Genomic DNA, 25367 nt, shown 5'->3' on the forward strand with positions numbered 1-25367 from the left:
TCCAACGCCCCACGATCTTTGCACCAGCAAATTCTGCTAACATTGATCTTGGATAGGCAACCAACAGATTTCAGGTTGACTCAGGGGCAGTGGTCAGCATTAATTAACTTACACACGTACAGGCTCTCAGGCTGCCCTGTGTTGCAATGGCCACCGTGTCAAGTAGCAGAGGAAATTCTCCGTCTCAGTATGTTATAAGTATGTTGCATGGCAACTTACATTGTTAGTGGTAAACTCACCATTTGGCAGAAAATATTTTTTTCAGCTACTCTTTTTCTGTTTTTGAATTCCTGGTCATTGATGAAATCCACTTAATGTCCCATTTGGTCCCCTTTCAAGATTTGTACTCCTTACTATGGTCATACAACTAGCTGTTTGAAAATACCTTTAATTGGGTGAAAAATTTTAAAGCCCATGTCTCCCTTCTGCAGTCACCAATAGGTTAACTTTTTGTGAAAACCTCATTCCCTTTCCATGTGCAACAAGTTTAAGGGTGAGTTGCAGCATTGGCAGAAATTCTTGTGTCATCTCTCCTATTTTTTCTGGTCAACATGCCACCCTTCTGATGGTGATTCAGAAGCTGAATCCCAAATCCATCTTTGCAGTAATTTTAAGCAATGTGGATTCATATCCTATTCCACATCCCACAGGAGTTGGTGAAGTTGTTGGGGGACCAGCATTTCTCCCACATCAACTTGTGTGACGAATACCTGCAGGTGTCACTGAATGTTGCTTCTCAGCATTTTTCAGTACTCAACACCCCCTTTAGTCGTTATCAGTTAAGCACTTGCCTTTTGGAATTTCATCTACCCTTGAAATTTATCAAAGAAATTTGGAGTATTCTTTTAAGGACATCCCCTGATGAATAAACTACCTCAATGACATCTGGGTCACAGGCTTCACATGTGAGGAGCATTTATGCAATTTGCAGGCAGCTTTCCAAAGTCATCTGGAGAATGGCCTTCATTGCAAATTGGAAAAATATAGCTTTTTGCCCCAAAGATGCATTCTCTAGGACATTTGATTAACAAAGATTGGCTTCCTTACACACGAGCATGTCAAAACCATCATCAACTGGTTGACACCCAAGAACTTGAAGCAGCTTCAGTCCTTTTAGGGCAAGATTTCTTGTTATGCCAGTCAAGATTTCTTGTTATGCCAGTTCACTGCACAGGCTGTGCACACCTACCATCCTCTTAACCAGCTTTGCCAAAAGGATGTCAAATCTATGTGGTCTGCAGACTGTTAACAGGCTTGTCAGTCTCTCAAGCAGTATTTGTTCTCTGCCCTCTGTTTGGCTTATTTTACAATGGATATTACTGGAGTATCCCAGTATGGCATTGGTGTATCCTGCTGCATCAGAACCCAGATGACACTGAACAGGCCTTCTCTTACACAGCAAAGACATGATCAGCAGCGCAAACTAACTATTCACAGGTGTGAAGGGAGGCACTTGCTGTCTTTTTGGTATTAGTAAGATTGTATTTTTTCTTAAAAAGGAAAAAAAAATCCAGTTCTACTCATCACGAACCACAGGCCATTGATTTCACTATTCGGCCTACATTCTAAGCTAATGGATACGACTTTCCACCACGTTATCCATTAGGATGGATGGGCATTGTCAGAGAATGTAAACTGGCAACACACAATATCCTGCTGCAGAGCATGTTCTGCAACATGATATCTTGTTTCACCTCATATTCCATTTGGATTCTCCCTCCTGACACCAGTTCCTCAGAACTCCACATGTGGGAACTAGCATTACAACATGTGCTTGGTTCTTGTCATCGACCTGGCCTAAATTTACATTAATTTCTGTGGCCTCATCATTTATTTCCCGTAATTATTCCTTTTCTTCACTCCTTTCTATCTAACTATATCTTTTATTTTTCCCTCCTGTTTATCCCCCCTCTCGCCGTCTATATGTAGAAGCACTTAGCTTTACAGCTTTCCACTCTTTTTGACCCTGCATGATGTTTTTTTCAGTAATCTGCATCTTGCTTATTACCCTACCTTTCACCTTTAAGTTACATTTTAAAATCCCATCCTATACAGACACTAACAATCAGTCTTCCCTTCTCATCTTATCTGGTAAGTCTCCCCTGACCCAGGGACCTGGGTGACTTTTCTGTTAATCTCCCCATTTCCTAAAAATTGCCTTCATCCATCTTCCTTTCCCTTCAATCCTTCTGCAAAAAGAAAGAATCACTATTTCAGAAAGCTTGCACATTTCCAAATTTTTTATGCACTTGTTGAGTAGATTTTTTATCCGTCCAATTATATTATAATAAGGAATTTGTTACAATTTTTTTAATTATTCCTGCATAGTTCATGATATGGATGGTTAATGTTAATAAACTATCTTTGAGTTATTATCTTTGTCACCCATCATTCTCACCCCATACCATTCCAACCTCCTTCTCCTCTCCATATTTTCTACCTTTATCAGCACATTTTTGGAATTTTGTCCCCTGTAAATAAGTATTCACCATCTCCTCCTAAATTGATACTATTCTCAACTGGGTTTTCTTAAGGTATAATTAACTTCATATGTCTGAGATTAAAGAAAACTTTTCATGTCACTAACCTGGATTGTAACAATGCTCCGAAGAATAGGATTCTCAAGCACTGAAATGAGAAGGTCCAAATCATCCTTTGTCTGTGCTTGAAGCTTGGCATCATCACTCACATCAATTGTGTGCTGGATGTGTTCTAGCAACTGCAGAGCTGTGGAAATATCAGCTTGCAGTGGCATGGTCTCGTGCTTCTAGGGGCTGACTGAGTATATTTTACATTAATCTGCTAGATCCCAAATGAAAAAGCTGATCTGAAAGAAAAAACACAGATAACGTTGTTAGTTGTTACATATAATGCTCCAGATATTAAGTAAAGCAACAGTGCGCTCTCTCTCTCTCTCTCTCTCTCTCTCTCTCTCTCTCTCTCTCTCTCTATCCTGCACTCCCCTCCTCCCCAACAACACACACACACACACACACACACACACACACACACACACACACACACAGAGCTTGTTAATGAGGAGATATACATATATTTTATAATGAAATTTGTATAAATGTAACACAAAGAAAAATAAATCAGTTAAACATAAAAAAAGTAGGGCCCAATGTACCAAAATTTTCAGAGTGGGTGGTACAATGTGTGTACCACCATTTCTCCTTGCTAAAATGCAAGGCAGTAAAAAAACATACTACTTAATTTTGAAACCCTGACTCTTCCAGCTTGAAGGTATGTCTGCTGAACCATTCATTGTTCCCACTATGACTAAGAGATGTGAGAAGTAGTACTGTTCCAAATATTCCATTTGTGGCTACAGTGTCAGTGGTTTGTGGGCAAGGAAATGGCACCAGGTAGGGTACCAAATGTGTTCCATTCGCTTCAGATCAGGCAAATTTGGTGGCCAAGAAATCAATGTGAATTCACTATCACGCTTCTCAAAATGACTGTAGCATATTGTGGCCTGTAATACGCCATCACCATCGCGGAAGGCATCAAGCATGAAGGGGTGCAGGTGATCTGCAATAATGTTCACATAGTCCACAGCTGTCACAGTGCCATTGACTACAACCATAGGTCCCACGTATTATCCGATGAATGCTCCCCATAGCATAATACTGCCCCCAATGGCCTGAGTCCGTGACACATCGCATGTTCCTGACATCGTCCGCTTGTGTGACAGTGCATTCAGATGCGGCCACTCACCAGGTATAACAAGAAATGTGATTCATCTGACACAGCCCAATCTCTATGATCCAGTTCCCACTGCAATTATAACTGACAGTGTTATTTGTTCAACATGAGCACACGTAGGGGTCATTGCTGTGGAGCACCAGGTTCTACAAGTGCATTGAAGAATGTGATGGAAACACTTCTGCCTGCACCAGTATCATACTTTGATGTCAGATCTGCCACAGATCACCACCTATCCTGTTTACTTCAATAACTTTCCTCTGATGCTCAGAACAGTAACAAACAAACGGGTTCATCAATTCTGAGATGCTCATCCCCAGACACTGGACCCTAACAATCTGCCTTTTGTCAAAGTCACTTATGTCAGTGGACTGTCCCATAATCACTAGAATGATTCCATTTGTCCCTCACTGTTGTTGGTTGGTTGTTTTGGGGGAGGGACCAAACAGCGAGGTCATCGGTGCCAGCTCACTGATGTATATGCCAATCTGAGTACTGCAAGATTTTTGTATCAAGCATGACAGGAAGTGTTACATTTGAGTTCAGTATATTTTTTAGTCAGGAGCTGATACGTACTAAGCACGCCAATAATTTTGTCAACTCTCTTCGTGTGTCCTCCTTTTCAATGTAACTTGAGTTGATTTTACATGTGGTTACTTGTATTATGTCACATCTTTCTCTCAAAATGACATTGCGAATCTCGTATCCCTCAAACTGATATCCATGGCTATTTCAAACAGTCTTACCTTCCTCCCCTTTCCATGTCACTCATGGAGAAAAATTTATCAGTAATAAACGACTCAGATCTATTGCTTAACTGTTAAAGGTTACTGCCCTGGATTGTATGTTTTATTGCATGCCTTTAAATAATGTGTATTATTCCCCGGTACCCTTATATGGTAGAGTCTGATTGTACTAATTTTGTTCTTGAATCTTAAATAGTTACAGAAACATCACATTTTATGTCTCAAAGACTGTTTCAGTGTAATGCAATTGTGATCTATCCAGTTAGTATACATGACTTTCTCACCAAGTTCAAGTCTGTCATATCCACTTGTTACTAATTATTTATATTATTTTTATGTCCTTGGATTACTTAAGCTGGAGTACTGATATAATATTTCAACATTCACCTTCTATAAATCTGTAAACAGTAAACTGTTATGTTGTATCATAATTATAGGCCATTTTCCCTCTCTCTCTTCTCAGTATATAAAAGGCTGCTACTCAGATAGCTGATACATGTGGGGGCTTAAATGGGGGATTTTTAAATTAGGTGACTCTCCGTCCACACCACGATAATGGTACTTGTAGGAGATCCCACAGAAGCAGGAAAAAGTACAAAGAAATGCTGTCACCCACTTGCCCCCACATAAGAGACTACTACATTCCCAGTGATCAAATGCAGAAGTATTAGCAACAATGTCCCAGACTGTAATGCGCTAATAAAAAGCAGCTGAGTTCACATATACTAAGTTCAGAATGTAGGCTAAAAACCGAAATTAGTAGTAATGATATTTTGGGGTAGATCTAAGAGTTTATCAAAAGATAAGCTAATTGGAAATGGAAGCAGTGTATATGTCATCACTACAACCTGAAAACATGTCATCTATTTTTTGTGAAATTAGTACCATTCTTGGTAAATGACTGCATGTAAAAGTTGACAATAAACTAGAATAAATAACTTGTGGAGTGGAAAGTTTGCTTTTGGAAAAACTTCAACTGTTTTCTTCTTTGGGGTATATTTAAGCTTTCATCAGGTTCTGTGGTGTGTTGCCTCAGTACTGTGACAAGATTTGTGATCTCCATCAGAAAATTCACACTTCGTTGTAATTGCTGGGAAGTAATCTGGTCAAACCCAAGGAGATACCTGTAGTACCCCACGGAAGTGTGGTAGGCCCTCTGCAATTCTTAATACATATAAACAATTTAGGTGACAATCTCAACAGCCCTTTTAGATTGTTTGCGGATGACATTGCCATTAACCATCTAGAAAGATCATAAGAAGATCAAAACAAACTGCAAAATGATTTAGACAAGATAATACGAAATGAGCTGCCTTTCTTTGAACTTTGATGTTTTCCATCAGTCCTATATGGTAAGGATCACATACCATGGAACAAAACTCCTGAAGAGGATGGTGTGACAAGTGGCAATTCAGCCTAAACAATAAAAAATGTTAGGTTCTCTGCATGAGTACTAAAAAATATTATGTTAAATTTTTGTTACATGATAAATCATACAAATTTACAGGTTGTCAATTCAACTAAATGACTATGGATTATAATTACAAACAACCTGCACTGGAACCATTACACACATAATATTGTGGAGAACGTGAACCAAAATCTGCATTTTATTGGCAGACCACTTAGAAGATGCAACAAATCTAGACTACCTACACTAGGCTTGCTCATCCTCTTCAGGAGTTTTGTTCCATGGTATGTGATCCTTACCATATAGGACTGATGGAAAACATCAAAGTTCAAAGAAAGGCAGCTCATTTCGTATTATCATGAAACAGGGGACAGAGTGTCACGGATATGACAACCAAGCTGGGGTGACAATCATTAAAACAAAGTTTTTTTCATTGCAGTGACATCTTTTCACAAAATTTCAAGCACCAATTTTTACTTCTGAATGCAAAAATATTTTGTTGACTCCCACCTAACATAGGGATAAATGACCACTGTATTAAAGAGAAATCAGAGCTTGCATTTAGGAGTTCATTACCCCATGAGCCATTTAAGAGCAGAGCTGTTGATAATATTCTGAAAAGTGTTCTGTGAATCCTCTGCTAAATGCTAAAGTATAAAGTGCAAAGTGGTCACATGGATGTATACGTAGATAGGATGATTATTTCTGTAGAGATGCAGCTACATTTTGTTACCAGTGAATGGAGAGCTTTCCCAAAGCTATGCATTTCTTTGCTCTTAGGTCTCACAATGAGTTGCAGTATGTGGTGTGTGTCTGTCTTACAAAGACCATTAAACAACCCACCATTGATGTGGCACTGCAGCATAACTTAGAAGTATATTCTTCAGTCATTGGCTTCCTCTTTCTAAACCGGGCTTCACCATATGTTGTAACCAGAAACCAGTTACTTTTTACATATTTATATGCAGAAAATAAATCTATTTCAAACTATCTGTGATAAAATAGTTCATCATTATACAATTTGCCTCAGTGGCAGGAGACACTGGTCATGTGTGCGTGAGTTGTGTTCTATGAATGTATGTTTTCTACATTAGGAGAAGGCCTGTGTGTGACTCAACATATCCTCTATGCAGTGAGTAGCAGTCTCTCCATCTCATAATACTGTCTTCATTCTGTCTTGGATCTTCCACTCTTTTATATACCACAGGGCACTCTAGTAGGTATATAAAAATGTGTGTATCCAAATGTAATAATTTCAAAGCAGTCAGTGACAAACTTTCAGCTAATTATGATTTTGTACAAAATAACATTTACATTTTTATTCATACATGTTTCTGTGTCGATCAAAAATACAAATTGGAACATGGTACCACTGGGATCAATGTTTACTATACAGCATGCATGAAGTTAGTTGCTCTTGTGCATTTCACTGCTGAATGAATACTGGGGTGCTCCTTCAAACGATACAGTACATATCTCTTGACTCAGAATTCCTTGAGCACAAATACAGGAACAGTATGCCATCCAAATTTATTCATAATTCCACAACCATCAGCATTACATCCAGTGGGTTTAGTATTTCTCTCCACCCACGTACATTCCCATTGGCATACTGGACTTAATTCACTCAAGCCATGCTTTCAGCTGGACTGTACATTGGGAAGAAAACCTAATTTGATTATTTTGATAAAATGTTAAAACACACTTTTTGCACACAAATCTTACACTGTATTTGTGTACGTCCTCAGCATGGTAAATTATTGTCTCCTATGAATATATAAGTCATTGAGACATTATAGTTTTCTATAAATTCTGTTATTAACATGAGTCACAAAATGGAATGGTTCTCTGTAAAGGCAAGCAAGTATCTGCAACTTCAATAGCTGCAGCTTTATGGAAACATGATATTAAAAAAAATACAGCAGTGTTATTAAGTACTGCGAGACAGTCAACTTCTGTATTGTAGTTGGAGTCTTACTGGTATTTATATCTACATACACACTCTGCAAACCACTTTGAAGTGTATGCAGAGGGTATGACCCTTTGTATCAGTTATTAGGGCTTTTTCCCATTCCATTCATGTATGGAGCACAGGAAGAATATTGCACGAGTGCCTCTGTGCCAACTGTAATTAGTTTAAACCGATAACTTAAAATTGGTTCTAGAAACTTTCTAAGTAGGTTTCCATGGGATACCTTGTGCCTATCTCCAAGTGCCTGCCAGTTCAGTTCTTCCAGAAACTTCATCACACTCTCCCAATGATCGAACACACCTGTGACCAATCATGCTGCCTTTCTTTGTATCCATTCAATACTCCCCGTTGGACTATTTGGTATGAGTCCCACAGGCTTGAGTAATATTCCAAGATGGGCCACACCTGTGTTTTGTATGCAGTCTTCACTGTAGACTAACTGCATTTCCCTAGTATTATACCAATGAACTGTGGTCTGCCACCTGCTTTATCTAAAAATGAGACTATGTGATCACTCCATTTCACATCCCTACAGATTGTTACACCTAGATATTTGTATAAATTGACCAACTTCTACTGTGACTGATTAAGATTATTAATAATCTTAATTTTATTTATTTATTTATTTATTTTTCTCGAAAGGTGCAACTTTTCATTTCAGAAAATATAAAGCAAGTTGTTAATCTCTGCAGCACTGTGAAATCTTACGATCTGACTACATATTCTGCAACTGTTTTCAGGTAGTAATTTACCACAGGTAACTGCATTAACTGTAAAAAATTTCACATTATTAATAATATTTTTCGCAACTCATTAACAAAAAACACGAACACTTTCCAAAGGCACACCAAAAGTTGCTTCTACATCTGTTGGGCACACTATGGAAGATAACTTGTTGCAACCTCCCTACCAAAAAAATCCTCGAGCCACAGTAAAATTTCATTTGACACACCCATACGATCATACTTTCGATAGTAAGTGTAGATTTGGTACGAAGTCAAATGCTTCATGGAAATCAAGAAATACTGCAACCACATGATTGCCTTGATCCATGACTTTCAGTACATCATGTGAGTCAGGTGCGAGTTAGGTTTCACATGACTAGTTTTCAGAATCCGTGCTTGTTGGCATGGAGGAAGTCATTCTATTCGAGACAGCTTATTATGTTTGGCTCATATGATGATCTAAGATTTTACATCAAATGGATATCAAGGATATTGCACAGCAGTTTTGTGAATCACTTCTGCTACCTCACTTATAGACAAGTGTGACCTACACTTTCTTCCGACTGGCACAGTTTTTTTCTTCAAGCGATCTACAGTTGATTATAGTTAAAACAGGAGGTAACTCACTCACAAAGTCGCTATATAATATGATGGGGATTCCATCAGAGCCTGTCACTTTGTTCAGTTTTAATGATTTCAGCTGTTTCTCGACACCACTGACACTAATACCCATTTCACTCCATTTCAGTGGTACAAGGATTAAAATGGTGCAATTCTGTTGTGTTTTGTGTGTAAAAGAACATTTGAAAACTGAGATAAACCTTTAAGCTTTAACTTTGCTACCCTCAGTTTCAGTTCCTGTCTCATTCGCTAGGAACTGGACACTAACTTCAGTGTCAATAACAGCCCTTACAATGACAAGAATACCTTTGGGTTCTGTGAATTGCTCTCTTGACACAAACATTTTTGCCATTTGCATCTGTCTAGCCCCCACCTCTGTTCTTCACCTGTTATGCAGTAGCCTCTGTTTCTTTAGGTTTTTTTTATAGCGACTTTTACTGAGTACACATCTGTCCATGCATGGTGAACTATTGTTTAGAAATTGAGTCACAGTTCCTTTAAATGCTCCTGCCCTGAGCTAAAAGTTCCACATTCCTCACCGAGACAAAATTCCACTGCTTCTTTGTCTAGTTTAATGAACACACAAGTCTTTCTACTCATTGTAGATGACATTTGTACTTTGATAATTGTTGCTACAATTGCCTGATCGTCACTAATACCAGTATCAAAGAGGACATCCTCAAAGGTGACAGGTATGTCTGTTGCCATTAGATCTAAAACATTTCCATCATGAATGACGTTTCAAACCATCTGTTCTTGGTAGTTTTCAGTGAAGGCATGTAGTAATGTTTTGCAGGGTGTCTTGTCACAAGTAATGATTCACAGTGTGTCTTGTCATACTCATCACTAACAAAACTATAATTATCCCAGTTATCGTTGGATGGTTAAAGTCGCCTCTATTGATTACAGTGAGAGTGAGAACTTACATACAACAAAACATTTGATGCAACCTTCTTTATTTCAAAGTACAAAATGATGATGTATGATTAAATATACACTGGGCTTCTCCATCCCAAATGCTCACTGAAATTCACCATTGCTGCCATCCAAAATAATATCAGTACGTCACGAGAACCAAGATTTAAAAGGGAGGGGGGAGAGGTTTAATACTAACTTTACCCAAGTTAAGGGCAACTGGACACTTGTTAACAACCATTACGCCAAAAAAAAATCCAGCTATGAACTTCCAGCATGCTGGAATAGCCGTGGGTCAGCAACTTCTGTTAGTACATCGAAAAACCAGTCAAAATGTGCAAATTTCAAAAAGTGAAATTTGAACTTAAGGCTGGTTTTTCGCTCTACTAAATAAATCGCTATTAATTTTCGTTTCAAACAGCTCATGTTACAAAGCACTGATTCCGACTAATATTGAACTAAGAATGAGAAAATGACTGGGAATAATGTAAGCCTAAATGAGTTCACAACATTGGCTTACTACGCTGTCCCTATCTGTATCTAAATAAAAATCTAATAGTGACATAAGTGTCATAGGCCAAGTTTAATTCTTCCTGCAGATACGCGCCTTGAAGTACATCTCTAAGGGAAACCTACGAAAACACACGCCAACACAGCGTATTGCTTCCATACATGTGAACTTCGGGATGTTGCTGACGGTTCTCAATTTGCAAGGCGAAAAAAATAAGAAGGATCTTCTACGTATTTTCCATGGTTTTGTCCAGGGTTTCTTCCGACACACTGGAGAGGTTTACAGCCCCAAAACATGTCATGCAGCATGCAAGTGACTATATGGCTTATACCCGAAAACACGAAAAATGTTTACCTATCAAGGTAATCGGCACTGCAGAACTCATAGCAGATGGTCTGAATTTGTTTACGTATTTGGTTTCTGTAGCTTGATACAGTTCAATCACAATAACATTATATCTCAAAACACCACTCCACTTTCAATTGATGCACAATACTTTGACAGCCAAAGATACCCTAACAAACACCTTCTACGACGACTTTATTCATTCGGTTCTTGTGAATACATACGAAGGATTTGCAGCTTAATTTACTGCTCGATGACTAAATTAGAATAACTCAGCACCTGTAATCACGTGTCAGAATGTGTACAACATTCCGCTAAACCTAAAAGCGTAGCGTATTAAACAGGGAGCTCAGAGATCTCAGGACCAAGTTCGGAATACCAACATAAGAAAGAAAAAAGTTGCCAAGAAACGTCACAGTTCACCCCATTTTCGGGATAGAACATGAAGTCTCTCTTTTATAAGTGAATACTAACTAATCTTAAATGAATCTGTTCCCTTCTTGATGCCGTACCTGTTCGATTCTGAGCGTGGTTTTTTAAAATGGAACGTCGACCCATAAGAACAGCTGATCGTAAACTGTTGTCAACAAGATTTGTTTATGATATCCGCTTAGTAGTGGCAGATGCAGTTGTCTGCAGAATGTTTACATGAGTTTCAGAAAACTGCAACGTGCGGGAAATGATTAAAGTCTTATTGATTATTCTAGCTGTGTCCATTACTTGTCGTAGTCATGAGATTACTGATGTGGATTGTACTAAGCTTCGGATGGGCCAGTATTTGTGTCCTGATCCAAGCTACGATTATATCGACATAAAAACTCAGCAACCTCGTGGTTGTATGCGTGAAACAAACAGAGCAAAAGGTATGTATTGCTTTAAATTTATTAAAAAAATCCATTAAGAATGTTTTTGTTTCAGGTGCTGTATGTATATGCTCTAATCAAAATTTTTCATCGCAGTAATGTGCAGAGCAGCGCCAGGTATCGTCTGCCGAGATACAAAGAATTCAACTTTTTTCAAAGAAATTCCGTGCAAGTGGACGTAAGTATAATGCAGCATGTTGTTATGGATGACAACTGAAAGTAATATAGTTTTTATAATTAAACTTCCCTCAAGACATTTGGGTCACACCTTTATCCTTTCCAATTCCATCATTATCGTAATATATTTTTTGAAATCATTTTTATGTGAGGTTTCCGTGCTCCCCTTATTCAGATTTCCTCATGACATTTAGATGTATCATCATTAGCAGTTTGTGCTGCCATTCGTGTGTAGGTTTAGGTACTATGTGATATAACTAAGCTACACATCAGTGCATCCCTTATTTGTAATTGAGGAAAGGCCTCTTCGTAAATAATTCAGATTGTTTGTTTAAAGTTCTATGTGGTTCCTTAAATTTCTCTGCTAAAGGTCAAAAATATTTTATCCGGCATTGTTACAAAGGACTGGGATCAATAAATTATCTTAAATGGAACTTGCATTCATATATACAATTTAAAGTTCTGTTCCCCAGCACCAGAGTATGTGAGGTTAAAAATCTATCCATATTAAAAAGTGTTTGTATGTATCTTCCATATCTCCTCCTAAACCACTGGATTGATTCAAACAATGAACTGATGATGGGGGGAGGGGGCGGGGGAGGGGAGATAGGTGGTTCTTACTATCTCTCAAAGGGATGAAGGTGGGGGTGAGAAAGGAGCATAGCTCATTGTATTCAAGTAGCTGCACTATATTCATCGAGTACTTGAGAAAGAGAAGAATATTTAGTGACTTGCAATCAACTTTACACACAACTTAAAACCGTCAAGACTTTTTCTCACAGGCACCTCCACATAAATATGAGAGGAAAGTAGTTTATTGAATACTTCGTTTTCACTGTTCATACAGTAAAACTGTGGTACCAGCATGACATTTTAAGTTATTATTTCTTTACTACTAGCTGTATTCACAACACATTTTACAAACAGTGTTCACATATATCATTATATGACACACAGTTCATGAGGTATGATGTCATAAATATTGGAATGCTTGAAAAACTGCGGCCTTATGCATGATGTTTGAATTTATTACCTCTTTACTACAAATTATATTAGCAGTACAGTTCACAGACAGTATTCATGTGTACTATTGCATGTGCCTTCAAAATTAAATCCTTGTGCGTCGCACAGTTCAGGAGCTACATCGTAAACATTGAGTTGTGTGAAAGCAAAACTGCAGGGCAAAATTTGCTGAATATACAAGTGAAAGATCTGCACAAATATATGTGAAATATATTAAATATGTGTGACACCTGTGCCCAGGCAAAGCCATCTGTAAAAAGTTCCTCCTAAACCGTTGAATCGATTTCAGCCAAACTTGGTGTACATAATACTATCGGGAAAGAACTAAGTAACCAGTAACCCTCTATTGGAGTGGAGCTAATAATGTGAAACAAGAAAGGGGGGAGGGGGCTCAGGAGAAGGAGATGGACACAGATGGGGGTGAGGAATGGACAGAGAATGTGAAGAGAAGGAGATAGAGAGAGGGGAAAGAGTGGTAGGTGGATGGACAGAGCAGAGAGGAGGAGATGGACAGATAGAGAAGAGAGGAGAAGATGGACAGAGAGAAGAAGAGGAGGAGGCAATGTTCTTAGAGAGGATGAGGTGGAGATAGAGGGGAAAGGAGCAGATGGACAGAGAAAGGAAAGGGAAAGAAATTTGCAGAGAGAGAGGTGGAGGAGAGGAAAGAAGATGGACAGAAAGATGTGGAGGAGGAAGTGGACAGAGAAAGGGTAGAGGAGGGAAAGAGTAGGAGGTAGACGGGGGGGGGGGGGGGGGGGGGTGGCAGTAGGGGGCACCAGAGGGACAGAGTGAGAGGGAGCAGGAGATGCACAGAGGGAGGAGGAGATAGACAGAGAGAGGGACAGGAACAGAAGGACAGAGAGTGAGAGGTGTTAGAGGTGAACAGAGAGAGGGACTAGGAGAGGGTGGTGGAGGAGGAGGAGGAGATGGACAGAGAGAGAGGGAAGCAGGAGATGAACTAATTGAAGACTGGGATAAATTCATACCTGGGCAATGCTGGGTAATTACCTAATTTACAATAAACTAAAAGGCATGAATATATCAAACAACGAGGTAGGTTTGGTAAGAATATTGCTCCCTTCTGTTGAAGAATTAATGGATCATAGTTTCACTGTTCGAACAATAAAATAATGAAATTTTTCCACTAGAAGAGTAAAGAGCAGTTTATTAGATGAACCAAGCTCCGTTTGAATAAATCGGTGTCTTTTAGTTTATCCTACATTTTTAACCCCATATATTCTGGGGTTTAGGTGTAGAATTTTAAATGGTATGTAGGAGGTTCAACTATGGCAAAGGCTGTAATTTTGATGGAAACAGAAACTTTCAAGTGTTAGCCTCTGATGTTTTCTGTATAAGGAAATCAAGATTTCATAAATGTACAGGATAGGAATAGTTAGGTCTTGTTTTAAATTTGTAACTCTGGACAACCTAATTCTCCCAGAAGATTATGCCATAACAAATAACCACTTGACAGTAATAGACTATCTCTCTGTTGTCCACATTTGTGATATCTAACAAAATACACGTAGTGATAGCTAACATATTCCATTTATTTGTTAAGTAGGTCTGTGTGTGTCTCTCTCTAACAATCCAATTCCACTGTGCATCATGTGAGTTTTAGTGACAGCAGCATTAGTCCATTTTGATGGAACCATGTTTTAGTTCTCTCTCTCTCTCTCTCTCTCTCTCTCTCTCTCTCTCTCTCTCTCTCTCTCTCTCTCTCCCCCCCCCCCCCCCCCCCCTCCTCCATCCGACATTTTCTGGTATCTTACTTTCAATTATAAAGGTGCATCGTCTGCAAATAAGATTAGATTAGCATAATTAATAAATGGTAGGTCATTTACAAGACTAAGAACATATATTGGTCCAATACTGTAGCGTCTTGAACTCTTTGGGAATCTATTTTTCCAATGGAAGAAGTAACTGCATGAATTTGATGTTACAATTACTCTTTGATTCTTATGATTCCCATCTGTTAAGTCCGGGAAGAACCACTGTGAAGCACTATACCTGATCCCATGCGCCTATAATTTCTGGATAAGTAAGGAGTGATTCACTGGATCGAATGCTATCTCTGAGTATTTCTGTGACCTTTTTGTGCTTACCCAGTGTAGAGCATATCTTCTCAATAAACGTGCTGGATTTATAGTGTTTTCTTTGTTTGAAGCCGAACTGGTTTTTAACAGTTGTAAAGAATTTTCAAAATGTTTTGTTCCCTTTTTTTGAGAAGTGGCAAAAAGAGTCACGTTAACCCCTTTTGAATAACTGTATTATCGTGGGATATTTGAGCACTTTTTGGAAACACTCCACTCAAAGAAGTGATTTTTAAAAATGGAAGCTGTTGTGAAGTAACATAATAAACACCCTACATTATTGATGTGGGTATTCGATCCCACCCAGATGATTTTTGGAATTTTAAGGACAATGGTACATTCACCACATTGATTGAAGTTAAAATAGCTTTGAAACATGTAGATAGCGAAGTGCAAAAAAATTAGAATAGCCAAAACTTTCCTCTCGCCCCATTAAAAGTTTTTACTGAACCAAGTACGAAAGAGACTGAATGACTCACATAGGTATGTATTGAGAAAGAGTGGCACAGCTGGTTTTGGCTGAAACACTTAAACTTTCATAATCATGTGCCATAGCTGTACAGGAGTGAACAAATGTAACTTATGATATTGGATGTATTTTGTTAGTATAAAGTGCTGCACTTTATGCATTGATGAATTATGGGCCAAATCCATGAACCTCAAACTTCCACGTATTTAAACTGTGCCCATGTCCCATCCAGGGGACTCGGAGCTGTTTTGTGAGTCATGCATGGAGATCATGGGGCCCCAAGCCATTACAGTAGTTCTTCCTTCCCTTTGCTGCAATCTATATCTTTTTTTCAGACTTATTCTCCAGGACAGATTGTCTGCTGACAATCTAGCTCACTTACAGGATGTCAATTATGATTTTTCCCAATTTGTTCTCTTTATTTTACACCACATCTTTTGTTTGATTTATGTTCTGTCCCCACAGCTGTGTTTGATTTCAGTCTCTTCAGAATTCTTACAGAATGTGCAGGCCATGCAAGAAGAAGCCCAATACCTACCATTGTATCCAGTCCACATAAAGGGTTGGGAGGTAACTCTACAGTGGTAACCCCCTGACCTTGCAGGGATCTCCCTTTTTGATGCCTGAACTATCATGTAACCACACCTGCTAAGGGGATGATGCTTGCCCATTTGGGGGCTCCAAGACTCTGGGTAGTGGCTATTGTACCAGGTGGCCTTAGCTCTGGTTGGATTGTGCCTGTGGAGAGAGCTCTCACACAGAATAGGCAATATCATTGTGGCTATTTGACATAATGAAATGACAAAAGTTAACAGACTGCAATTCAGTAAAGATCATTATGATCCTACGAACTTTCCCTCCTTGTTCACACACTGCAAGGAAAACAAGATCAATTGACTTGCAGACACAAACTCACCTCAGTTTCTGGGTTGTACCAAACAGATGGAGGCTTCTTTTCTGTGCTAAGCCGATGTTCTTTATAGAGAATATCGGTGAACACTATTCCCTTACTATATTACGAAGTGTCTGTCTCCATCTTCATTAGGATGGCAAATTCTACCCAACCCTAGGTGCAAATCTTTTTTAAACAACCTATAATAACTTATAAGACTCCAAACATAGTACAGGGAGTAGTTTTTCACTGGGACCCAATGCTGCAAACAGATGAAGATGTACATCAACTTTCAGAGAGGTGAGGGATCCACTTCATATGCTATGTGCGTCAAGCTGTGTCAGTCATCGAGGCTGACACCAGTGCATTCGTCCTTGCTTTTGAGAGGAATTCATTTCCAGAGAAGATCAAAACCATTGCTTACCTCAGAGATGTGAAGCCACATTTTCCATTCCTTATGTACTTTAAATGTCACCATAGTGGGCATATATTTCCCTGGTGTACTTATGACCCAATTTCTGTAGACTCTGGCCAACCGTTTCATGAAAATCTATAATTAGTCCCTTTATGCTGAACTGTGGTAGTCACACACATAAACATGACCATGTGGGTGATTAGCTCCCCTCCCCCCCCCCCCCCCCCCTTTTGTGGTTTCTTTGGCACCATCTCCGGGAATCATTCCAGTCACAGGGCTCCCTATCAGGAAATCTTTCCACAGTAATCCACAGGTCAGCAATCTGATATCAGCCAGTGGCTGAAGCCGTTATGGACTGGTGGACCCAGGGATGTCCACTCTTCTTCTGTTCATACACCCCCACTGAATAAGCCCAAAAATGAAAAATCTCGAGAGAAGGCTACTCTAGTGACCTTGGAGGTGCCAGATTCTGGTATTCTGTGGGCTCCAAACTGATGTATGGGACATTTTTCCATCCCCCTTTGCAACAGACAATGATCCTGGAGTGTGATTTTTCCTCCTGGCACATTCAAACCTAACCAGGACACCAAGACGTGGTGATCCAATTGATCTTCAACTCTTCAGGGTTACCATGCATTCTATTTTACAGGCTCCAACAAGGCATCTGCAGAGATCTGTACATTGGTTCACATAGAGCTCGTCTGTAAAATGGGCTTCCCTGTGTACATTTTGAAAGTGATAGGAGTGCAGGCGCAAACGACCCCTATGATCACTATTCATAATGTTTGTTTACCTTCAGGCAGGGTACTTACTTACCTTGAGATGACCATTTCAACTCAATAACTCTGCCCCCTTCTCTCCTACTTGGGAATTTAAATGTGCCCCACCCATCGTGGGGAAGTATCACTTCATCTGGTTCTGTTCTTCGGACTGATCAGTTTATTTCTGACTGTGATCTTTGTGACCTTATGATCTCTTTCCCCAGTATAATTGCTTCACTACAATGATCACTGCATGATCATCTTTGTGATAGTGACCTCTTTCCAGTGATCCTGTCACTTCCTTGTCACTGCCCAATACACCACTTACCGTGTAGGGTTCTCCGAAGAGCCAACTGTCAGCTGTCTGGCTGTAGCCCGCCCTCCATCAGATTGCATCGATGAGATTTTGGGAGACTTCCCTGGCTCAGTCACCTGCATTGCTGGAGATACTATGCTGTTTTCTATGGGCTCCCTATGCCACTAGCTGATGCAATGGTGGACCAAATAGCTTACAACTGCTAGTCAGAATTGTTGAAGGACCCTGCAACATGTCAAGTGAGTTCCTTCACCTACTACCCTCATCACTTTTAAGCAGCTCTGTGCTAAGGCTCACTATGTAATTAATGCTGGGAGCTCTACATCTCCTCCTTGAGAACATATACCTCTTCATTCCCATGTCTGGGCCATGCTCCATAGTCTGCTGGGCCATCAAACATCAATAACTGTTCTGAATCTCCTCCTTTGCGGTGGTATATCAACTAGTGCACCAGTTCTTGCCGCTCACTTTGTGACTACATTGGCATCCTCCTCGTACTCAGACACCTTATCATGTACAGGGTGATTTTTTTCCACTGTGTACAAATCTAGGGATTGATCAATGAGAGGATAGGCAACAAAAAAAAAAAATGATTTAAGTTACGTCCAGAAATGCATAGTTTCTGTGCTAGAGACCATTTATTCAATCGTACATTGTTTCAGAGACTGCAGTCTAATATGCACTGTACCATGCAGCCACAGTCACAGTATGTGCTGAAAATGGTCACCATGAGCCTCAACACAAGTGCTTGTGCGCTGTAGCATGTTCTGTCTCACACGTTCACTTTGATCTGGCTGCATCCGAACAGTGTCCAAGGCGCCATGAATACGCTGCTCCAGTGTCTCCACATCTGAAATGGGCTCTTCATACATGATACTTTTGAAATGGCCCCGCAACCAGAAGTCTCACGGGTTGAGATCTGATGAACAAGCAGGCCATGCAACTGGACTCCCTCATCCAATCCTTTGATCAAGGAAGTCACAATTGAAATGTGTCCAGACGTCAATGGTGAAGTGGGCTGGAGCACCATCATGTAACAGCCACATAACCCTTTCAATCATCAATGGCACTTCTTCCAACATGCGAGGCAAAGTCACCTGCAAGAAACGCCAATAGTTCTGGCCTGTTAGGTGATGGGGATGGAAGACTGGTACCAAAATACGGTCACCTATTGTCCTGGCCCACACTTTCCAGCTGATAATTTGCTGTCACCATACCAGGGGGGTTCTGCATACTATCCTTCAGATGACTGTTACGAAAGTTGAAGATACCACCCCGCATAGAGCTGGCCTCAACTGCGAATAGGATGGATGCACACATCCTGGAATTATGGTTTCCTGGTAAAGAAAACAGTGACAAAACTGCTTCCGGTGTGGAAAGTCTGTCGCTAATAAATCTTGCACATTCTCTAAGTGATGAGGGTACTAACAATCATCATGAAGAATATACCACACGGTCGTCTCGCTTATTCTATTCTGGTGGTCCATCTGTATGGGACTGACATGGAAGTCGCCTTCCACAGTGTTAATCATACTTTCCTCCAGATGAGGTGTCTGAACATTTTGGGTATGTCCATTATGATATCCTGCTTTCTGAAATAACCTTGTCTCAGACAAACAGCAAAACTCTGTTGCAAACATTGAATTCTGTTATTGCCGTCAGTGGGGATAGGTCTCCTGGTACAAACTTGCTGCCCACCACCCATTGCAATTTGCCTTTCCATAAGTAAACATTGTGTATGGTGCTCTATCACATCCATTACAAGGTGAGTCAGCTAGAGAAGTAAATCGGGCACAATGTTATCAGTTACTATAGCAGGTGGGTGTGCTAGGGAATGACGTATGAGGAATAGTACCACACTCTCGGAGGAAACCATGCATATTGTAACTGTGTCTGCATGGTACAGTGCATATTAGACTGCAGCCTCTGTAACAAAGTAGGATTGAATAAATGGTTGCTAGCAGGGGAACCTTGCATTTCCAGTTCATTAGACCTTTTTTGTTCCATATCGTCTCATCGATCAATCGGCAGAGATTGTAACCGGTGGAAAAAATCACCCTGTATAAAAGACAAGTTGAAGATATCCCTCGTCCTGTACCCTGCACCACATACTGAACTGTATAAGGAACCTTTCACTGACTGGGAATTGCTTAAGGCTCTTTACTCATCACTTGACACATCCCTAGGCTATGATTCAATTCATAATCAGGTGGTCCAACTTCTGAATGTTACTCAGACTCCATGAACTCAAGATCTTCAACACTAGTTTGCTAGAAGGTGTTTTCCATTTGCAATGGTGAGATAGTAACATCATCCCCGTTCTTAAGTTAGCAAAAGCCCAACATGCATCAACAGCTACCAGCTGTTTGTTTTTACCAATGTGCTCTGCAAACTGCTTGAAGAAATGTTAGCCTGATGATTATGCCGGGTTTTCAAATCATGGGGTCTTTTCTCACCTTATCAGTGTCAATTCCACAAAGAACAGTCTAAAACTGGCCATCTGATTAGATTGGTAACAGCAATCTGACAGGCATTTTTCTTGCAATCTTTTTGACCTACATGAGGCTTAATATACCACTTGCACAATCACATTTTACTTACCATCCCTGTTCTAGCCATCGAAGGTACATACTTATTTTTATTCATTATTTTTAACCCCCCGATGGGTTCAGGTTAGCATTGGTATGTCACACTGCTTTCCATACATCCAAGAGAAAGGCATCCCACAAGGCTCTGAGCTTACTCTTCCTCATAGCCATCATGGGGATAGTGACCTATGTCAGACCACTGGTCACTCCCACACCTTATGCCGGCAAATTGTGCATTTGATGTAGCTCCCAATTTGTAACCGTAGCAGAATGCCAGATCCAAGGCATGATCTGAAGGGTCTCTGCCTGAACCCTTTCACAAGGCTTCCAATTTTCTCCTGCAAAAACACGAGTCTTGCATTTCTGTCATCATACCATGGTCAGTCATGACTCGGAGCTCTACATAGGTACTCAGTTTTGGACATTGTTACACAGTCTTGGTATTTGGAACACCTCTTTGATTAAAAACTGTCATTGCTGCCCCATGTTCATCAACTAAAGATGCAAAATTGCATGCAAAAGCTTAATGTGTTCTGATTCCTTGCCCTCATCTCTTTGACTGTTGGTTGCCTACTCTCCTCTATATTTATTGGGTGCACTGGTTTGGGCCCAGTTGGACTATTGTTGCCATGTTTATGATTCAGTGGTACCTTCAGTTTCTAAATCGTTTGACCCAGTCAATCATCGTGGAGTATGACTGGTGACTGATACCTTCTGGACTAGTCACATAGACAGACTCCTTCCCAAACTGGGGATCTTTCCTCTTCAGTTCTGATGGTATCAATTCATGCTTAATTATGCAGTCACCATCTGACAAGTCTCGAAGAATATTTAATTGGGTTGTCTCCTGCTGCATGCGGACTCTAAGGGACCCTCTAGAGTCTGAGGGACCCTATATCCTACCTCCTTTGCCAGCTGCCTTACTCGCTATGTTACTATGTTTTAATTCCTTTTAGATGTGGTTGGCCTACCACACCCTACTTTCCATTTTAGGGATAGTGCTCTGATGAATAGTGGATGCTTTTCACCCCTTTAACACTTTGATTATAATGAATAGGAGAGGGAGGCACCTGTGAAAGGAATGGTTCCCATTGCATGTGGAGCCATGGGGGACACTTGCCTGTCCCCAACCACCTACTGACCTGATTGTTTCTCTCAATATATTGATCAAATGAGACTCCCTAGAATTACACAATGGATTTTTATCTGATGAATTATCATGGTCCAATGAAGAGTGGGGAATGGGCAAATGGGGTATCAAATTGACCAACATAAGGTGTACTTTTGCATAAAAAGTTTTAATTACCTTAAAGTAATGAGGATAATTAAGAAAAACTTAATTAGTGATTTGATGGAAAAAATTTATCCGAATTTTCATACCTAATCAATGAATGGGAAATGGGCAATGGGGTATCAAATTTATGAGCATGAAGTTGAGTATTGTAAAGAAATATTTAATTGCTTGGAAGTAGTCTGGATAATTAATAAAAATATAATTAGTGAAATAATTCATGAATGGCTGCTACTTGTCAAAAATATCAAATCATTGCATAAATTGAAACTTCTTGGCTTTCTCTTAACCTGTATACTCTCAGTAACAATATAATCCTGATTGATATTAAAATGTAATTGTAATGTAAATGTAATGTTAATTTCTTGCTTCCTGAACGAAGCTTTGAAAACAAAGGAAAGATAGTAAAATATTATGTGAAGTGATTTATCTAAAAGTCAAAGTAAAATAGATTAGCAAAACATTTGTCATGCCTTTGAGCGATGATCAATATCATGTGCAGCAGCCTTATGTCATGAGTGAAATTCCACCAGACTGATATCCTCTAATACACGTTAACATTCCAAGACTGTATGTTAAACATTTGAACGTTAAAGTCTCACTTGGCACCTCATTTGCTGTACAGGATTTAGAGAGTCATTCAAAGGGGTGTCAAATGTTTCTCTATTTTATTTTGTACTTCTAGATAAATTCTTTCTACAGAACATTTAACTTTTTTTATGGACCAGCTAATGTTAATTGTGTTCTTAGCCTCGTTGCTTTCATTATTATGAATCTCCTAGCTAAAAGGGATTCTGTGTACTGTAATTGTCTTTGTGTTTCAATCAGGATGACTGGGGGTAAAATGTGGGTGGGGTTTCTGTCACCACCAGTGAGACCTGGGTGACCCCTCCTCTGCTCCAACCTACATACTGGAGTGACCCATCAACTTTTATGTCTCTTTATATTATTTCTCAATTCTGGTTTCACATTACTTTCAGAGCCTCAGTTTTACCATTCATACATACTTTTGTAATTCACTCAATTTCTAGCTGACATCTCTAACTCCAGATTAACAACCCCTTGATCACAGGACTGGTGATCTCACTGTTTGGTCCCTTAACCCCAAAGCAAATAACCACTTAAACTGGCAGGTATTGCTGGATAGTGTAAGCAGATTCATGGATTTGAATTGACAATATGAGCAACAACTGATGTACACTCAGAACATTCACAGAATAGAAAACACTGAATGTTCTTGAACTTATTAGGCAAAAATTGTTTAGTGAAGAAGCAAAATACAAATTCATTACGAGACTAGTGATTTATTCATATATACAAGAAAAGCAACCTTGAAAAAACAAATGACAGAAAATGACTGCATGTACATTAATAATAGATTCCTTTACCACCATTATTTTTGCACCACTCTCGACTTTACAAGTGTTATGTATTTCTTTCCGTGCTTCTTAAGTTTTCACGTTTATCTGCATATTTTCTGTTCCTCAGAAAAAAGAACCATAAATTCTTAAACTTATTGCTCTCATTCAATATTTCCATTCTGTTTCTGAAACTCTTGCCATTGGAAGTTGCACTCGTTGGAGATAATGTGTAAGTATATATGATACAGAGTACTTCACATGTTAGACCTAGTACTCATCTTACTGAATCTATACGTAAACTTCATTGTCTTATATATATATATATATATATTAGCCCTGTGGCTAAACATGCCTTGATGCACGGCCAGCACATCTTGGCACAGTGTTACACCGTCCGAGTTATCTGGATACTTCCCACCAACACCAACCTATCCGAACTCCGGAGATGGGAACTCGCCCTTCAGTATATCCTCTCTTCTCGATATCCGCCAGGCCTCAACCTCCGCTAATTTCAAGTTGCCGCCGCTCATACCTCACCTGTCTTTCAACAACTTCTTTGCCTCTGTACTTCCGCCTCGACTGACATCTCTGCCCTTAACTCTTTGCCTTTAAATATGTCTGCTTGTGTCTGTGTATGTGCGGATGGATATGTGTGTGTGTGTGCGAGTGTACACCTGTCCTTTTTTTCCCCTAAGGGAAGTCTTTCCGCTCCCAGGATTGGAATGACTCCTTACCCTCTCCCTTAAAACCCACATCCTTTCATTTTTCCCTCTCCTTCCCTCTTTCCTGACGAAGCAACTGCCAGTTGCGAAAGCTCGTAATTCTGTGTGTGTGTTTGTGTGTTTTGTTCATGTGCCTGTCTGCCGGCGCTTTCCCGCTTGGTAAGTCTTGGAATCTTTGTTTTTAATATATTTTTCCCATGTGGAAGTTTCTTTCTGTTTTATATATATATATATAACCATTTTAGAAAATCAACAAATATGTTAGGAATTATCCTTTTATCAAAGATAATTGTAATCTAAGTCTTTTTTCCTGTATTCAAAACATTATTTTTTAGTTTTTCTACTAAAAAAATTTAGTGTTTGTCTCTTTATCTAGCCTCCATGTAAAGTCATTGTTTCTTTTCTTTTAGGAATGGTTACTCATTTGAAACAGCCCTGCTTCTTTCCATTTTCTTGGGCATGTTTGGAGCAGATCGCTTTTATTTGGGATACCCAGCCATTGGTCTCCTGAAGTTCTGCACATTAGGTTTCATGTTTCTTGGGCAGTTAGTAGATATAATACTTATTGCAACACAGACTGTGGGGCCAGCTGATGGGTCATATTATGTTATCCCACATTATGGTGCAGGTATAGAAGTAATTCGAAGCAATAACTGGACATACAAACTGCCACAGGATGACTGGTGAAACAATATTTTGTTCGTTGGTCATCTATTAAAGATTAATATATGTGAAAAAATTGTTGTGTGGTGGAAAAATTCATGAACATTGTCTTCCATTGTTACACCACTGTGACTCTAGTGACATTTTAGACAGCTGCATCTGATACCAAGTGTGTTATCTTGAGTAACTGCAGATTTTCAGTACTACATTTTTATCCTGAATGTTACACTGAGCAGCATTCAAAGAGTGAACTGAAATATAGTATTCACTGAAATAACAGAAGTGAGAAATATTTTTTTATCTCAGTGTGTCTGTTTAATTTGCATTAGCCCAAACTTTTGTATTTTATTGTTAACCAATTTTGTTAACAGAGGTTGTAAAGTGTAAAGTGATACACTTGTGCAGAAGGGAACAGAAGTGTGCCATGTCAAAGTGACATCTTAACAGCTTTCAGTATGTTTTAAATGTTATGAACATATACTGTTTCCTGTCTGTGGTTTTTAAAGTATTGTGGTATAGACTGAATAAAATGTTTGTATTTCTACAACTGACACACTTAGTAGTATTTCGTAATGTAATTATGTTAAATATTAGAATTATCATCTGGAGTATTTTTCTCTTTCCTCAGTTACATAAAAATGACACTTAGAGTGATACTTTATGAATAAATACTGTGCTGAAAAGCATATCGTGAGTTACTGAAAATGAGTAACAGTACAGCTGTATTGTATGTCTTCTGAAAAGTGGAGCAGTAGGCAGAAAAATAGTGTAGGAGC

The 25367-nt window shown here is 39.4% G+C and overlaps 2 protein-coding genes across 8 annotated transcripts in view; one reads left to right on the plus strand and one right to left on the minus strand.

The window, feature by feature from the left end:
* The window catches only part of LOC126365733 (multiple PDZ domain protein), a 2074088-nt gene extending 2062764 nt beyond the window's left edge, over positions 1-11324 (minus strand). For all 7 annotated transcript variants that reach the window (XM_050008182.1, XM_050008180.1, XM_050008184.1 and 4 more), the window contains exons 1-2: positions 10967-11324; positions 2588-2827 (exon numbers count right to left, since the gene is read on the minus strand). In XM_050008182.1, coding sequence (XP_049864139.1) covers positions 2588-2755 — 168 coding nt within the window. In that variant the 5' untranslated portion in view covers positions 2756-2827; positions 10967-11324. The remainder of the gene's footprint in view (positions 1-2587; positions 2828-10966) is intronic.
* Positions 11325-11395: 71 nt separating this feature from the next.
* LOC126365736 (TM2 domain-containing protein CG10795) lies at positions 11396-25142 on the plus strand. The gene is made up of 3 exons (XM_050008187.1): positions 11396-11820; positions 11917-11998; positions 24339-25142. Exons 1-3 carry the CDS (start codon positions 11637-11639, stop codon positions 24613-24615), a joined length of 543 nt encoding a protein of 180 aa, XP_049864144.1. The 5' UTR covers positions 11396-11636; the 3' UTR covers positions 24616-25142.
* Positions 25143-25367: the final 225 nt, after the last annotated feature.

This window comes from Schistocerca gregaria, chromosome 4 (assembly GCF_023897955.1).
Source record: "Schistocerca gregaria isolate iqSchGreg1 chromosome 4, iqSchGreg1.2, whole genome shotgun sequence".
Classification (NCBI taxonomy): Eukaryota; Metazoa; Arthropoda; class Insecta; order Orthoptera; family Acrididae; genus Schistocerca; species Schistocerca gregaria.